At 43.5% G+C, this 13,829-nt stretch overlaps 1 protein-coding gene and 1 non-coding gene across 4 annotated transcripts in view; both read left to right on the plus strand.

The window, feature by feature from the left end:
* Nucleotides 1–13,829, plus strand: part of Chka (choline kinase alpha) — a 50,144-nt gene that overhangs the window by 20,932 nt on the left and 15,383 nt on the right. The window contains exons 3-4 of one of the 3 annotated variants that reach the window (XM_075972970.1): nucleotides 5,505–5,534; nucleotides 6,463–6,516. The exons of 1 other annotated variant lie outside the window; for it this stretch is intronic. In XM_075972970.1, coding sequence (XP_075829085.1) covers nucleotides 5,505–5,534; nucleotides 6,463–6,516 — 84 coding nt within the window. The remainder of the gene's footprint in view (nucleotides 1–5,504; nucleotides 5,535–6,462; nucleotides 6,517–13,829) is intronic. One more of the 3 variants, XM_075972972.1, reaches the window with a different exon arrangement.
* LOC142851471 (U1 spliceosomal RNA) lies at nucleotides 12,644–12,807 on the plus strand. Its single transcript, XR_012910789.1, has one exon. It is a non-coding gene; the product is annotated as a U1 spliceosomal RNA (small nuclear RNA).

Below are 13,829 nucleotides of genomic sequence, written 5' to 3' on the forward strand. Positions count from 1 at the left end.
TGGCAATATAATTATTAGAAGCTAGTTTAGACCTCCTAAGCCAGCTCTCAGTGTAACTTGGGGTTTTTCCATTCTGATAAGTGGGAAGAAACATGAACTCTGCAGCATCCTTTAGCAAGGAAGCAAGTTTAGCTGATTAATAAACGGTTTATTTATCATAAATTGTGGAAGACACAAATGTCAGTGTGTGTTGTCCATGTGGTGTAAGTTGTTAGTTGGCTCAGAGGAGTGCCTTGTCAGCCCTGTGTCGGAACAGTAACTATTAGGCCAGATCCTCCGAGCAAAGAGACTGGCCTCCCCACTGTGGAAAGCCTGGGCACGAGTATCTATGACACATCAAAGAGCTCCTTCGAGTACTGTCTGCAAAAATGTTTGAGTTTGTTTTTTGAATAACAGAAGGCTAATATTACTGCTTGTTGAATACTAACTATAATATAATTAAAGGTATCAAGGCACAACGCAGATATTTATCAGTGATGCAAAGATTAAATTTGGTACACTGTCCCTTTTGAATTCAGAAGAAAACAAAATGTCTTCTTATTTTCTCTTAAGTACAGTTTAAAAATTAAACTGTAGTAAAATAAAGAATAGCTTGTAGATAATCAGCATGGAACTATTGGCTACTGAGAAATCATTTTTGTTTTTTGAATATTTCTCAGAAGAGTTGAGGTCATACATTGTGCAGTGAATTAAGCACTGAGGCGCCTGGTGGAGAGCCAGGCCCTGGCATTGAGGCCTGGGAACTACTATCTTTTCCTTATTACATTAATGTCATTATGAGTTCAAGTTGTGTGGGTAACTTTGCTTTACAAAGATCCCCTGTGCTGTGAGAACAGTGTAATTATACCTGTTTCTGAGGCAGAAGTGAAACAGTCCTATTATGGGCACCCATTTGGCCTGACTAGCATTTCTTAGTTAATGCTCTCCAGATATAGTTGCCAAATCACTACCTATTGTCTTTCAATACCTGCTTTGGTGCCTTTTGGTAACTAAGTAAACCACAGACTGACGTGTCTAATTTTGGTCTATTCAAAAAGTGTTTTGCCTTGCTGGTTGGAAATGTTTGGGATTATAGCACAAAGCCAGTGCAGATCTGATCTCTGGAATGATGACGTGACCACAGCCCCACCACTCTCTGGGAAGGAATATGTTGGGGGAGTGAAGGGTGTGGGGGGTAATGTACCACTTTAGCTGTGTGCATGTGTTCTCTGCTGCAGGCTTGTCCATGCGATCGTGCCTGGAGCACTCTGGTTTCCAGGTGACAGACACGATTCACGGTATAGTATGAGATCTCTGAAGTTGGAGCATTCTCTACAGCTTTCGTTTCTTTCTTTAATTTTTGGATTCAACAAATGCTTTTGAAAAAGAAAATTGTAATGCTTGTTAAGTAGCACCAGCTACAGTTTGTGCTGTGCTTAAAGAGGTAGTGATTTAAGATTTAGGATGTTATATGTTGAAATATCACCTTTTCTTTTTGCTTTTTTTGTTCAAGGCAAACCAGACCCTTATCTTCTGTTTCCTCAGTAGAAAATGACATTTATTAATATTCAGAATTCATGGCTTCAACTTGAGAATGCAGTTGAAGTACTCGGGTTCTTCCTTCAGCTGCAGCACACTGTGCACATATATCTATTGGGAGCGGGGTCACTCTTCTTCACCTTCAGCCCCTCACCTCACTATGTCAGTTCCTGTATGAAGTCTAGCAGTGTTGACCCAACCTGGAAGTATGCCAGACTGGAGAAGGGAGACTCCTGGGAAAAAAGTTGCTTGCAAACCCTTGAAAATGTAAGAAGCCTTAGATCAATTATCAGGTTGACTGGAAAAGACCCAAACCCTGAGAATGTCCTGAAAGTCCCTGGTGTCCAGGAAGGTAGACTAGGTAATAATAAGATCATAGAAATGACTTGTTTAGATTCCACCAGGTAATTATACAAGCTACACTTTAAACAATTGCATTGAGAACCTTTTCTGTAAAGTATTAAACAGTTTTTTTTTTTTAATTTCTCCATTGAAACCAAAGAGGAAAAAGGCTATGCCCCATGATAATAATGAGATGTACATGCTACAAATGTTGAGGGTCAGCAAGTGGATCAGTGGGTAAAAGCATTCCCCAACAAGCTTAATGAAATGAATTTGATCCCCAGAACCCAAGGTGGAAGGAGAAAAATGATTCCTGGAAATTGTCTTCTGACTGCCCTACATTCATACATACGCATGTGCATGCACATAGTCATAACAAGTAAAGAGTAAAATTATGTTAGCTGAGTCACATGGCTTTGTGAGGGCCCTCCACACAGCACTCTGTGTGATTTTTGGTTTTTGTTTTTTCTTGACCACCTAAGATGGAGCAATAGCATTAATAGTAGCAGGGACTGAGCAGAATTATGGTGACTAGGGATCACAACAGGTTTTGCCTTCCATGTTAAGGTGTCTCTTGCCAGACATGATGGTGCAAGGCTTTCAATCTCAGCATTCGACAGTAAGAGTCAGGCAGATCACTGAGTTCTAGGCTAGCCTGAACTATAGTAAGATCCTCTCTTAAAAACAACTGAAAGAACAAACAATAACAATAAAAAAGGTATGTCACCAAGAATTAAGTGTGGTTGGCTAACTGGGGTGGAGACCTCAAGTCTTCCAAGCCAGGCCTAGGCTGCACAGTAATGAAACCTAAGCTACTATGAAGGCTTCAGAGAGACCATCCCCTCTCTCTTGGGATTCTAGTAGACCATAGACCAAGAGATGCTCAGGTTCTGCGCGGTGTTGGTTCCAGACTAAACAGACCGTTAGTTTTTTAGTTTAAGTAGGTTATTCTTAAGCCTCCATAGGCTCCAGGCCATTTAAAAGGCTGCAGTTTATATTTTATAGAAAGACTTGTGGGGGCTGAAGAGATGGCTCAGAGGTTAGGAGCTCTGACTGCTCTTCCAGAGGTCCTGAGTTCAATTCCCAGCACCCACATGGTGGCTCACAATCAACTTTAATGAGATCTGGTGCCCTCTTCTGGCCAGCAAGCATACAGACAGATAAAATACTGTATACATAATAAATAAATAAATAAATAAATAAATAAATAAATAAATAGAAAGACTTGTTTAAAAAGAGGCAATGGTGGTTGGGCAATGGTGGCGTACACCTTTAATCCCAGCACTCAGGAGGTAGAAATAGGTGGATCTCTGTGACGTTAAGGCTAGCCTGGTCTATAGAGTGAGTTTCAGGACACCCTGTCTCAATAAACCAAAAACCCAAAAAAAAAAAAAAAAAAAAAAAAGAAGAAGAAGAAGAAGAAAAATAAAAGGCAAGGATGGCTGCTCACACTTGCCTGTAACTCCAGATGGCTCAGTGGTTAAGAGCACTTATTGTACTTACAGAGGACCCCAGGCTTAGTTCCTAGCACCCAGATCACAGTCAAATGTAAGTCCAGTTCCAGGGCATCCAACACCTGTCCTCAACAGGCATTGCACACACATATTCAAATACACACTCAAATACACATGAATACACATAATTAAAAACAGAATAATAAAGCCTTGCCGGACAGTGGTGGTACATGCATTAATCCCAGCACTCGAGAGGCAGAGGCAGGAGGATCTTCGTAAGTTCGAGGCCAGCCTGGTCTACAAGAACTAGTTCCAGAAAAGGCACCAAAGCTACACAGAGAAACCCTGTCTCAAAAAAATAAATAAATAAATAAAAAGAGAATAATAAAACCTCTTTAAAACACAAGTAAACATTAAGTAGGTCCAGCAGGAGGCTCAATGAATATAAATACACATTTGCCACACTAACCTGACAGTGTTAAGTCTCTGGATCCCACAGAGGAATGAGAGAGCCAGCTTCCAAAGATGGTTTTTTGACCACCAACACATACAGTTAATAAAATGAGTAATGTTAAAATTTAAGTTTTGTAACTTGAAAGATAATTTCAACTTTCAAGTTAGTTGGAGGAAAATATAAAGTTGTGCTAAATGTTTATATAGTGTATTTTAATCCTTGCCTTAAATAAAATGCCACTAATGTAAATTATTACAGATTCCAAGTCCTAATTTACTTTATATCTTCTGGACAGTCTTCGGGACTCTCACAGAGTAGATGTCTCACACAGAATAGGTCTGCCCGATACACCATAAGAGGCATCTGCCTTTAGTAGTTATGATTCGTGGCCATCTGCCTTTCTGCTTGAGATTTCCTCTCCCTTCTCCTGGGTTCCAGCTCATTCTGTACTGAGGAAACAGAACATGGGACTGCAGAAGTCCATCTTGCCTTTGCGATGGTGCTCTTATGTTAAATTAAATCATAGGTTCATTTGGAGCGGGGTGGGGTGGGTGAGTGTGGGAAAAGTAGCATGGAATTTATGTCCACTTCTTGTAACAATATACTAAAAAAGAGTGGTCCTGGGACTAAGCTAGTTTGTATTTTCAGGTAAAGTGACTTGTTTTGGAGAGAGCACCATTAGACAGGGAAAGGACTTCTGTTAGCTAACAACGTGTTAACTGTCTCCCTAAGATACAGTTAGAGCAGTAACAGCATAGGAATAACCATAGTCATTTAGGGTTTTGTACAGGTCAAATCCCGTTACAGCAAATTTCATAGGCTGTACAGATTCCTTATTTGTCCCTACTTTTTGAAGAGTATTGGTATGTAACTATCAGACCAAGGAACTTGTTTTATTGATATCTTTCCTTGAAGGAAAAAAAGCTCATAGACCGTTAAAGAGACATTTAGCCCCATCTGGTCTCCTGGTTCACAAACGGCCAGTTCCCCATTCCAGGGCCTGGACAACTAGCCAGCTCTCGGGCACCAGGTAAGGCACTGAGCATGTTTGCCGTGTGCAGCACAGCACAGTGCTTGCTTGCTCACACCAACCACAGCAAGAAGCATCAGGATTTTCTTTGTGCTTTGGGGGAACACTGACAATAAAGAGTGGAGCCCCGCATCCATTAGGAACCCCTAGATTCCTTGAGATAGACTGCTGTGTAAGAGTCAAGCAGAGATGCCAGTGCCACAGTGCTCTGGGTATGAGGAGCAGTAAAGTTTTCCAATACATAGTCACTCTGTCCTCACGTTGACACACGATCAGCAAAGAGCTAGGGGTTATTGTTATATTTTTGTTTTTGTGTCTTTCATTGTAACGGGATTTAACTTGTAACATCTAGATTTTCATCAGAGAAATGCAGATTACACAAATGAAAATAGCACACCGTTTGTACTGACTGCCCTGTTTCAAATGTACTCACTCGCATGATATGTTTACTATTACATATGTGTAAATACAAGCGATTAGGAACCTTTTGCAGATAACTTTATGAACATGGATGTTTACTTTGTCTGCTTTTATAAAGAAGTAAGAGATGTACTTTTTTATTCCGATATCTGTGGAATGTTATTTGGTATATGATGGTGAGAACGGTTACTTTAAATCACAGGGTGTTTTGAATGCTGCTAGAGTAGCCAGTGTTGCTTAACGTGGCATCTTTTTTTCCTGTCCACACTTTCCACCCTTGGTACAGGTGTTTTTGATAAAGCTGTGGAATGGCAAGGTATGTTTTTTATGGGATGTTCAAGAATCTGTTAGCGTAATTCTTTTACAGAGGTTTCCTTTACAGGATTCCTTTTGAGTTTGGCTGAAGTAAACCTGATATAATTGTAACATAACAGTTTTGAAGGCAGCTGAGTGTACAATTTGACACAACCCTTAAATTTCTGATTTTATTTTTTTCCTAACCCTTACTAAAAGACAGTGTTTCGGTTTTAAAGTGCTTGGGGTGGGGGTGGCTTGGAAATATGTGACCTGTAAGAAGTAGTCCAAGCTCTTTGCCAGCCAGTGGTCCAGTATTTTGTTATTGTTAGAAAGTTGTTGCCGGTAATTCTCAATTTCCTGAGGAGGAAAGTGCTGAGAGTAGCTCCTAACGTCCCAGTTACCAGGCAGTCCTGGAGCTTTGTTAAATGAGTCCTCTGTTTGCTAGCGGAACAGCTGAGCCTAAACTTGGACTGGTGGAGTGAAGGGCAAGTCTGAGCAAGTGGCAGGTGTGCAGCGCTCACACTAACTTTACCGCCTGCTTAGTGCTTTCCTCCCTATCCACATGCTTTGCTGCCTGCAGCCCTCCACGGTGTGTGGACATTCATTCCTGTTTTCCAGGTTCCCCTGAGAGAACCACATAGCTAATTCAGGCCCGATTAGAAGAGGACACTCTCTAGTGACTTCCCTCCAACTGTGAGATTGAAAGGTACATGGGACAGTCCCCAGCAGCGTGTCCCTTTCCTTGTAAAAAGGTGAAGCACTTTGAAGGTGTTGGCACAAGTGCTGGAGATTGCTGGTGCCTTTAGATTACGCCGCTCACCTGGGTGGCCAAAAAGTCCTTGTTAAAGAGCTGAGATGTTTGTGAACACCCGTTCTGTGGTTGCAAAGTTAGTGCCTGCTCAGTGTGCTCCATCTCACCAGAAGTGTTTGCTTTTTCTCATTCATAGAGGTCCTGTAATAAAGAGGGATCCGAACAAGCTCAGAATGAAAATGAATTTCAAGTAAGTAATTGAGTCCATTCTCATCTGCATGAGCTGTAAACTGGTGGTGTCCAGCCTCACCAAATTGTTTGTGGTTTGACAGGCCTGATCTCTGCCCTTGGAAACGTCTGATCTTTGATGTTTCTCAGAAGAAAGGCTCTGGGCCAGTTGGAGCGAGCTCACTGAGGCTGAGCCACAAGGGGCTTCCAAGCTCCTGAGGGTACAGAGTCAAATTGTCTGTGGTGGCAGTTTCTAAGTAGTGTTAGAGATGCTGAGTGATGCAGGCTTAGGAAATAATCTCTGATGCTCTGATGTGGAGGCACCTACCTTCTCTGGCAGCGTCTCTACTTTCGGATGTTTCCACACCATCATTAGGAAGCAGATTACTGCCCAGACACTGGCACTCTCCCCTTGAGGAAGTGGCAGTGCTTGTCCTGGGTATGGTAGCCAGGTTGAAAAGGCTTCTTCCCGGATTCTTAAATATATAACACTGAAAAATGTGGGAAAAATTCAGGGGAACTTTGAGACTCCAGGTGTGGAGAATGGGCATCTTATGAGTATTCTCTTGTGTTTAGGCCGATAAGGAAGGGGTGCTTCTGTGTATAACATGGTCAATGTGACATAGCTAGCTGGCCACCCCTGGGAACTTTTGAATAGGGGCATGGTGCTTCCTGCTTTGCGTGTTTTTTTCATTTTGTTTTGTTTTTCAAGACAGGGTTTCTCTGTCATTTTGGAGCCTGTCCTAGAACTCGCTCCGTAGACCAGGCTGACCTCGAGCTCACAGAGATCTGCCTGTCTTTGCCTCCCAAGTGCAGGGTTTAAAAGTGTGCACCACCCACCACCCTGCTTACTTCCCCTGTTACACTGCAGCTGCAGTAGCAGCCCAGTAGTAGAGCCTCCCACCCCCCATCCCAGCAGTACACTGCTTTGCCCGCTGGCATCATGTTTTTGTTCAGTCCTCCCTTAGGTTTCAGATGCCATCCTCAGAGAGAATCACAGCTCCCCCTCCCCTTGCTTCTCAGGACCTGATCCACAGACAATCTGACTTTACCTGTGATTTTTGAGGTTGGTGTGCACATAGTATGGAAGAGTTAATTTCTAGTCCTCTTTGAGTCCTTTCAACATCTCGCCTCCTTGGGAGATGAGTCAGCAGGTAAATGTTGTTGTAAAATCTGGCCGCCTGTGTTCTATCCCCAGAACCCACAGGGTAAAAGGAGAGAACCAACTTCCATAAATTGTCCTCTGACCTCCACATGTGCATGCATAGAAACACATGTATACATGAAGCAAAAATAATTGTCCTCTGACCTCCACATGTGCATGCATAGAAACACATGTATACATAAAGCAAAAATAATTGTCCTCTTCTGATAATTGCTCCAGGTCCCTCAGGACCTTCCCTCATTCCCTCTGTAGAGGAGGAGGAGGTTTTCTAGCGCCACTCACAGTTGGGGCTGCTCTCCCTGCTTCTTTCGTCTTGCATCCAAACATTTGCTAATAGAAACCCCAGCTCTCTAAAGCTCACATGCTGTTCCCCTCCCCTTCACCCTGGTCTCTGGTCTGTCTGCTTCTTGCCTTCATTATGTCAAGGTTCTACAACAGCCTGTTGGAGTCCACTCCTTTGCCTTTCGTCATTCTGTGGCCTAGATACTCTGTTCTCCGCTGCATCCCTCTTGAACTTTTCCAGTCTTTCCTTCTGCTGTCTTCTCCAGTATGTGTGCCCTGACTGTCTCTAGAAGCTGGCAGGCTCCTCTTTGTCATGTAGGACTTCAGCAGTCCACCTCTGCCAACCTCCCAGCTTACTTTGACTTCTTGGAGATCCGTAGTTCAGAAATTGCTATCTTCTCATTCCATCAGCCCTCCTTCTGATGACCCAACTATGCTTCTAAGGCCTTCTCCTCCATAGAGCCTCAGTTCTTCTTTACTTGTCTCTTCTGTGCTTACCTTTAACAACTGCCATGCTGAACCCAACCACCTCAGTACCAGCTTCCACTGTACTGCACCCACAACCCCTGAGCTGTTGAGCTCTGGAGAATCACACAGTTGGGAAAGCTGGTACTCCACCTCACCAGTGCTTGCTGTCTGGCAGCCTGCCGAGCTTCAACCTTAGGTTTACCTCTGGATTCTAAGGTCTGTTTTCTCTTGCAGCTTTCCTGTCCCCACCCTAGGTATGCAGTCTGAAGCTCGCTCTTCAGCTGCTTATCTCTTATCTGACACCTTCTACTCCAAGCCCTGTTCTTTTGTGCCTTTTCCCACGGGCTGCCCTGTGGAGGCAATCTTTCCCTTGATTTAGCACGTCCACACTTTCTCCTTTCAGCCTACTGTCGCCATCCTCCACACCTTCTCCTGGGAGCCAGGCGCTCTTGCAGATGTCCTTCCCTCAGTGCAGTCTCTGCCCCGTTCCTGATGAAATTTCTAGTTTTCTTTTAAAAATGAATTTTTTATTTTAGTCTTTCATAAGTCTTAAGATTGACAAGGGTTTTTGTTTGTTTTGAAACATTTGTTTTTGTAATTTCAGTACTTGAAGGCTGAAGCTACTAGGAGTTTGGCAACTTGGACTGTGTAGTGAGATCTCATCTAAAAATCCTAAAACTTCCCACATCTGTTTGTTTGTGCTTAAGTTTGATTGGGGACCTTCCTGTCTCTAGGAGGAGGCAACAGCATCTGACTGCAACACTAGCACCTGAGGGCTCAAGCAGGAGAGCATGAGCTCAAGGTCAGGCTCACATAGACCCCATTTCAGTCAAACAGAAGATGGATCTGCAGTCTCAGCTACTTAGAAGGCTGAGGCAGGAGAATAACAAGTTGGCCTACAGAGAGAGTCAAGTCAAGGGCCAGTGTGGGCAATTTAATGAGATCCTGCTTCACAGTGAAAGATGAAAAGCAGGAGGCTAGAAGAACGGCTTTGGAGATCAAGATCACGGACTGCTCTACGGAGGGCCTAAGTTTGGTTCCCATCCCCCACATGGTAGCTCACAACCAGCTGTAACTCCAGTTCCAGAGGATCTGACACCCTTTACTGGCCTCTGCAGGCAGTGGGCATACATATGCACAGGCCTACACAGAGACACAATACCTACATATTAATAAGTAAATAAAATTTTAAAGGAAGAAGCAAGCTGGGGCTACAGCCTAGTAGTAGAATGCTTGCCTGACGTGATACAAGTGTGTACCACCATCCCCAGTGTTTTCATATGACTTCTGGGGACCAACACAGAGTTTCATGCATGCATGGCAAGCGATTTACTGGGCGGGTTCTCCACTGCAGAAGTGAAACTTTATAGATATAATGAAAAGTCTAACTTTGTTTCCATCCACCCCACCCCCCACCCCGTCTCTTTTCTGTTCACCCTTTCCTATCCAATACTTGTCCCCATCATTTCCCTGAAGCTCTTGTTTCCAGCAGCAGCAGCTACATTGTGAATTCCCCCGGCCATTTGCTTTCCTCCTGTTTGACCCTCAGGAGGATCTGTAGCTTCTTCTTCCACAAAGCCAGTCATTACCTCCTCTTTTCCATTTTTTTCCTTCCACTGCCCAGATTTGAATCAGTTGTCTGCAAGTGGTAGGTAATGTGAAATGTTAGAGCTTTTGGTTCTTTGGACTTTTTAGAAGACCAAGTTTTGATATGTTGTCTAGACTCTTAGTCTAGCAGAGGACTAGGGTGTGTATGTTGTATCCAGCTTGCTTGCTTTTTAAATAAGATGGAATGTCTGTGTGTGTATATATATATATATGAACATTGTACAGTTGTGAGAATGAGTATTGATGGGTATAATGTTTATGTGTGTTGCTGGGTAAATGCTATTGGGGGGTAGTTTTTTTTTTTTTTTGAGACTGAGTTTCGCTGTATCAACAGCTCTGGCTGTCCTGGAACTCCCTCTGTTGATCAGGCTAACCTCTAACTTATAGAGATCAGCCTGCCTCTGCCTCCTGTAAATGCTAATTTTTAAAAAATTTCTTGGGGCTGGAGAGATGGCTCAGTGGTTAAGAGCACTGACTGCCCTTCCAGAGGTCCTGAGTTCAATTCCCAGCAACCACATGGTGGCTCACAACCATCTGTAATAAGATCTGGCGCCCTCTTCTGGCATACAGGCATACATGGAGGCAGAATGTTGTATACATAATAAATAAATCCTTTAAAAAAATAAAAAATAAAAAAATATTTTTATTCCTTTATACTTTCATCCTTGTATATGGTGTATCTTTTAAAAAAATTTAAATTTATGTCTGTGGGTGATTTGCTTGCATATGTATGTACATGTGCCCCATGTATATATATACTTGTTGCTCTCAGAGGTCAAAGGAAGGTGTTGAGCCGGGCGGTGGTGGTGCATGCCTTTAACCCCAGCACTCAGGAGGCAGAGGCAGGCGGATCTCTGTGAGTTCGAGACCAGCCTGGTCTACAAGAGCTCCAGGACAGGAACCAAAACCACAGAGAAACCCTGTCTCAAAAAACAAAAAAAAAAAACAAACAAACAAACAAAAGAAGGTGTTGAATGTCCTGGAACTAGAGTTAAAGATGATTGTGAGCCATCATGTGGGTGTTGGGAATCAAACCAAGATCTTCTACAAAAGCAACAAGTGCTCTAACCTCAGCCATTTCTCCATTCCCTATATAATGTATCTTAATCATGTTAATCCCTTACTCCCCTTCCCAGATCCCACCCATGTCCTCTTCCCACCTTCTTGTCCCCTTTTGAGTCCACTTAGTACTACCTGCAGTTACTTGGATGTGGGCCATCCATTAGAGTATAGGGCTGCATACTTGGAGAAAACTGACTCTCCCTTCCCCAGGAACCATTAACTGCCATAGCTACTAACAACCCCTCAGCTGAGAGTGGTCTTGTAAGTCCCTCCCCCTGTGCTGGAATGTTGAGTGGCTTGGGTCCTGTGCAGGTCTTTTGTAGGTAAGCACAGCTGCTGTGCAACAGCCTTGTTGTATCATTAGCAGCTTTTTACAGTGTTGCTACTCACCACAAGGCCAGTGTGGGAGTTCTTAGGAACCGGCTGATTTTTCCTTTGCTCTGGGTGTTTGTTGTGCATGTTGCTTAGCATGGTCCTGTCTGTCCTGGTCACTCTAGTCCAGCTGCAGCCACCCTGCCTCACCCTGCCTTCACTGCTCCAGACTTCCTCCATCAGGAAGCCATAGCTCATTTGTACCTTGCACTCTTGGGTCCTGGGTCAGTTCAGTGTTGTCTCTTTGGAGATCCCTGCCCTTTCATAACCCGTCTTTCCAGCCTTCTGTCCCATCATAGCCTTGACTTTAGTCATTTCCTATTTCTCTGTGTGAGTCTTGTACAGATGGGGCCTGGTGGGGCTTATTCTTTGGTTTCCTGATATTCAGCACTAGATATGTACCAAATATTTTCTGTTTTTGTTGTTGTTTGCTTTGTTTTGTGTGTGGTTTTTCAAGACAAGGTTTCTCTGTGTTCTGGCTATCAGTTCTGGCTATCCTGGCATCTACTTTGTAGACAAGGCTGGCCTGGCATCCACTTTGTAGACAAGGCTGGCCTTGAACTCTCTTGATCCACCTGCCACTGCCTCCAGAGTGCTGAGATTAAAAACGTATGCCACCACTTCCTGGCCACATTTTGTGTTTTGAATGAGTGAAAGAAAGATTTTTTTTTTCCTAAAAAACAAAGTAAATTGGTAAGGTATTGATTTCTCCAAAAAGTAACACTAGCCTATGGCTGACCCAGATAGTGGCGTGGAGGGGAGGGCTGTGGATCAAGCCCTGGTTCTGCCTGCTGCTCACTTGCTTCAAGGGAGACATAGGTGGCTTAGAAGTGCTTATATCTCTGTCTTGGCACCATGTCTTTGTTTAGGCTGATGGCCTCCACAGGAATCTAGACAGAATTTTAATCCAGGTCCCAGCAACAGTGCTGTTACACACATCAGCAGTGCTGAACTCACTGAACTTTAAATCTAATTATGAGACCAGGTATTGTGGTGCTGCCTGTAGTCCAGCACTGGGGAAGCTGATGCAAGAGGATTGGGAGTTTAAGAGTAACCTGATCCTGAATTCAATTCCCAGCAACCACATGGTGGTTCACAACCATCTGTAATGAGATCTGGTGCCCTCTTCTGACCTGCAGGCACACATACAGGCAGAACACTATACATAATAAATTAATCTTAAAAAAAAAAAATACTTACCTGGCAGGGGAGATACCATGACCATGAAGGTGGTTTTGCCAGGGCGAGGCTTATCCATTGCACTCAGGATGTGCTGACCCCTGTGATTTCCCTAAATGCGGGAAACTCGACTGCATAATTTGTGGTAGTGGGGGACTGCGTTCGCGCTCTCCCTGGCAAGAAAATTAAAATTTTTTAAATTAAAAAAAAAAGAGTAGCCTGAACTATCGTGGAAAGATTTTGTTTTATAAACCAAACAGGAAAGGCTGGCAAAATGACTCAGGGTTAAAGGTAACTTACCACTAAGCTAATGACCCAAGCTCAGTCTTCGGTGCTCTCATGGAAAGAGAAAAACAAGGCTAGAAGTTGTCTTCTGATCTCCATATTGTGGTATGTGGGCAGCCACACGTGCAAGCTCACATATTCTCATTCTCTCTCAACTAAAAGGCAGAGTGCTTATCCAGCGTGTACAAAGCCCTGGATTCTGTCTGCAAGCCCATTGCATAAACTGGGCATGGTGGTTCATACTTTTAATCCCAGGATGAAGGAAATAGAGGAAGGAAGATCAGAAGTTCAGGTTAGCTGTAACCAGTTCAAGATCAGTCTGTGCTACATAAGATTTTCTCAAGAAAAAAGTATAAAAGTAACACTTCAAATTTGAGGAAGAAGCAGGATTGGATATGTGTGTTACACAGTTCAACCCTTGTGATCATTTCAGTCACTCTGCAGTGTGAAAGGCTGAGAAACACATTTTAATCTAACAAAATTCTGGGTTTTTAGACAAAGAAGATTAGATTGGAAGTTAGAAACTGGAGGTGTTGGGGAGAGTTCTACAGATGGCATATTGCTACAAGGAGCTATACCTGGTAGATTGCCTGCTCTAGAACTGACCCCAGGGTCGTCCTCTTGTTCAGTTATGGTCAGGCTTTGCTTGCTTTTGCAGTTTCCACTGTAAGAGGTGCCGAGGAGACTGCGCCCAGCCCACAGGGGAGAGGACTACAGCAGAGGACACCTTGAGGGCCTTCGCTTGAGCTCCCCTGAGAGTCTCTGCAGTGTCGGGCTTCAGGTCAGACAGGGCTGCAGTGACTATGCCTCCTAAGCCAATGTGCTAAGAGAGTCAGATGAACGATGAAAACATTTCATCTGCTAAACAGAGGTATTTGATGTTATCAAAAAAGATAAATCCGTGTGATACCTAA

This window comes from Microtus pennsylvanicus, chromosome 5 (assembly GCF_037038515.1).
Source record: "Microtus pennsylvanicus isolate mMicPen1 chromosome 5, mMicPen1.hap1, whole genome shotgun sequence".
Taxonomy (NCBI): domain Eukaryota; kingdom Metazoa; phylum Chordata; class Mammalia; order Rodentia; family Cricetidae; genus Microtus; species Microtus pennsylvanicus.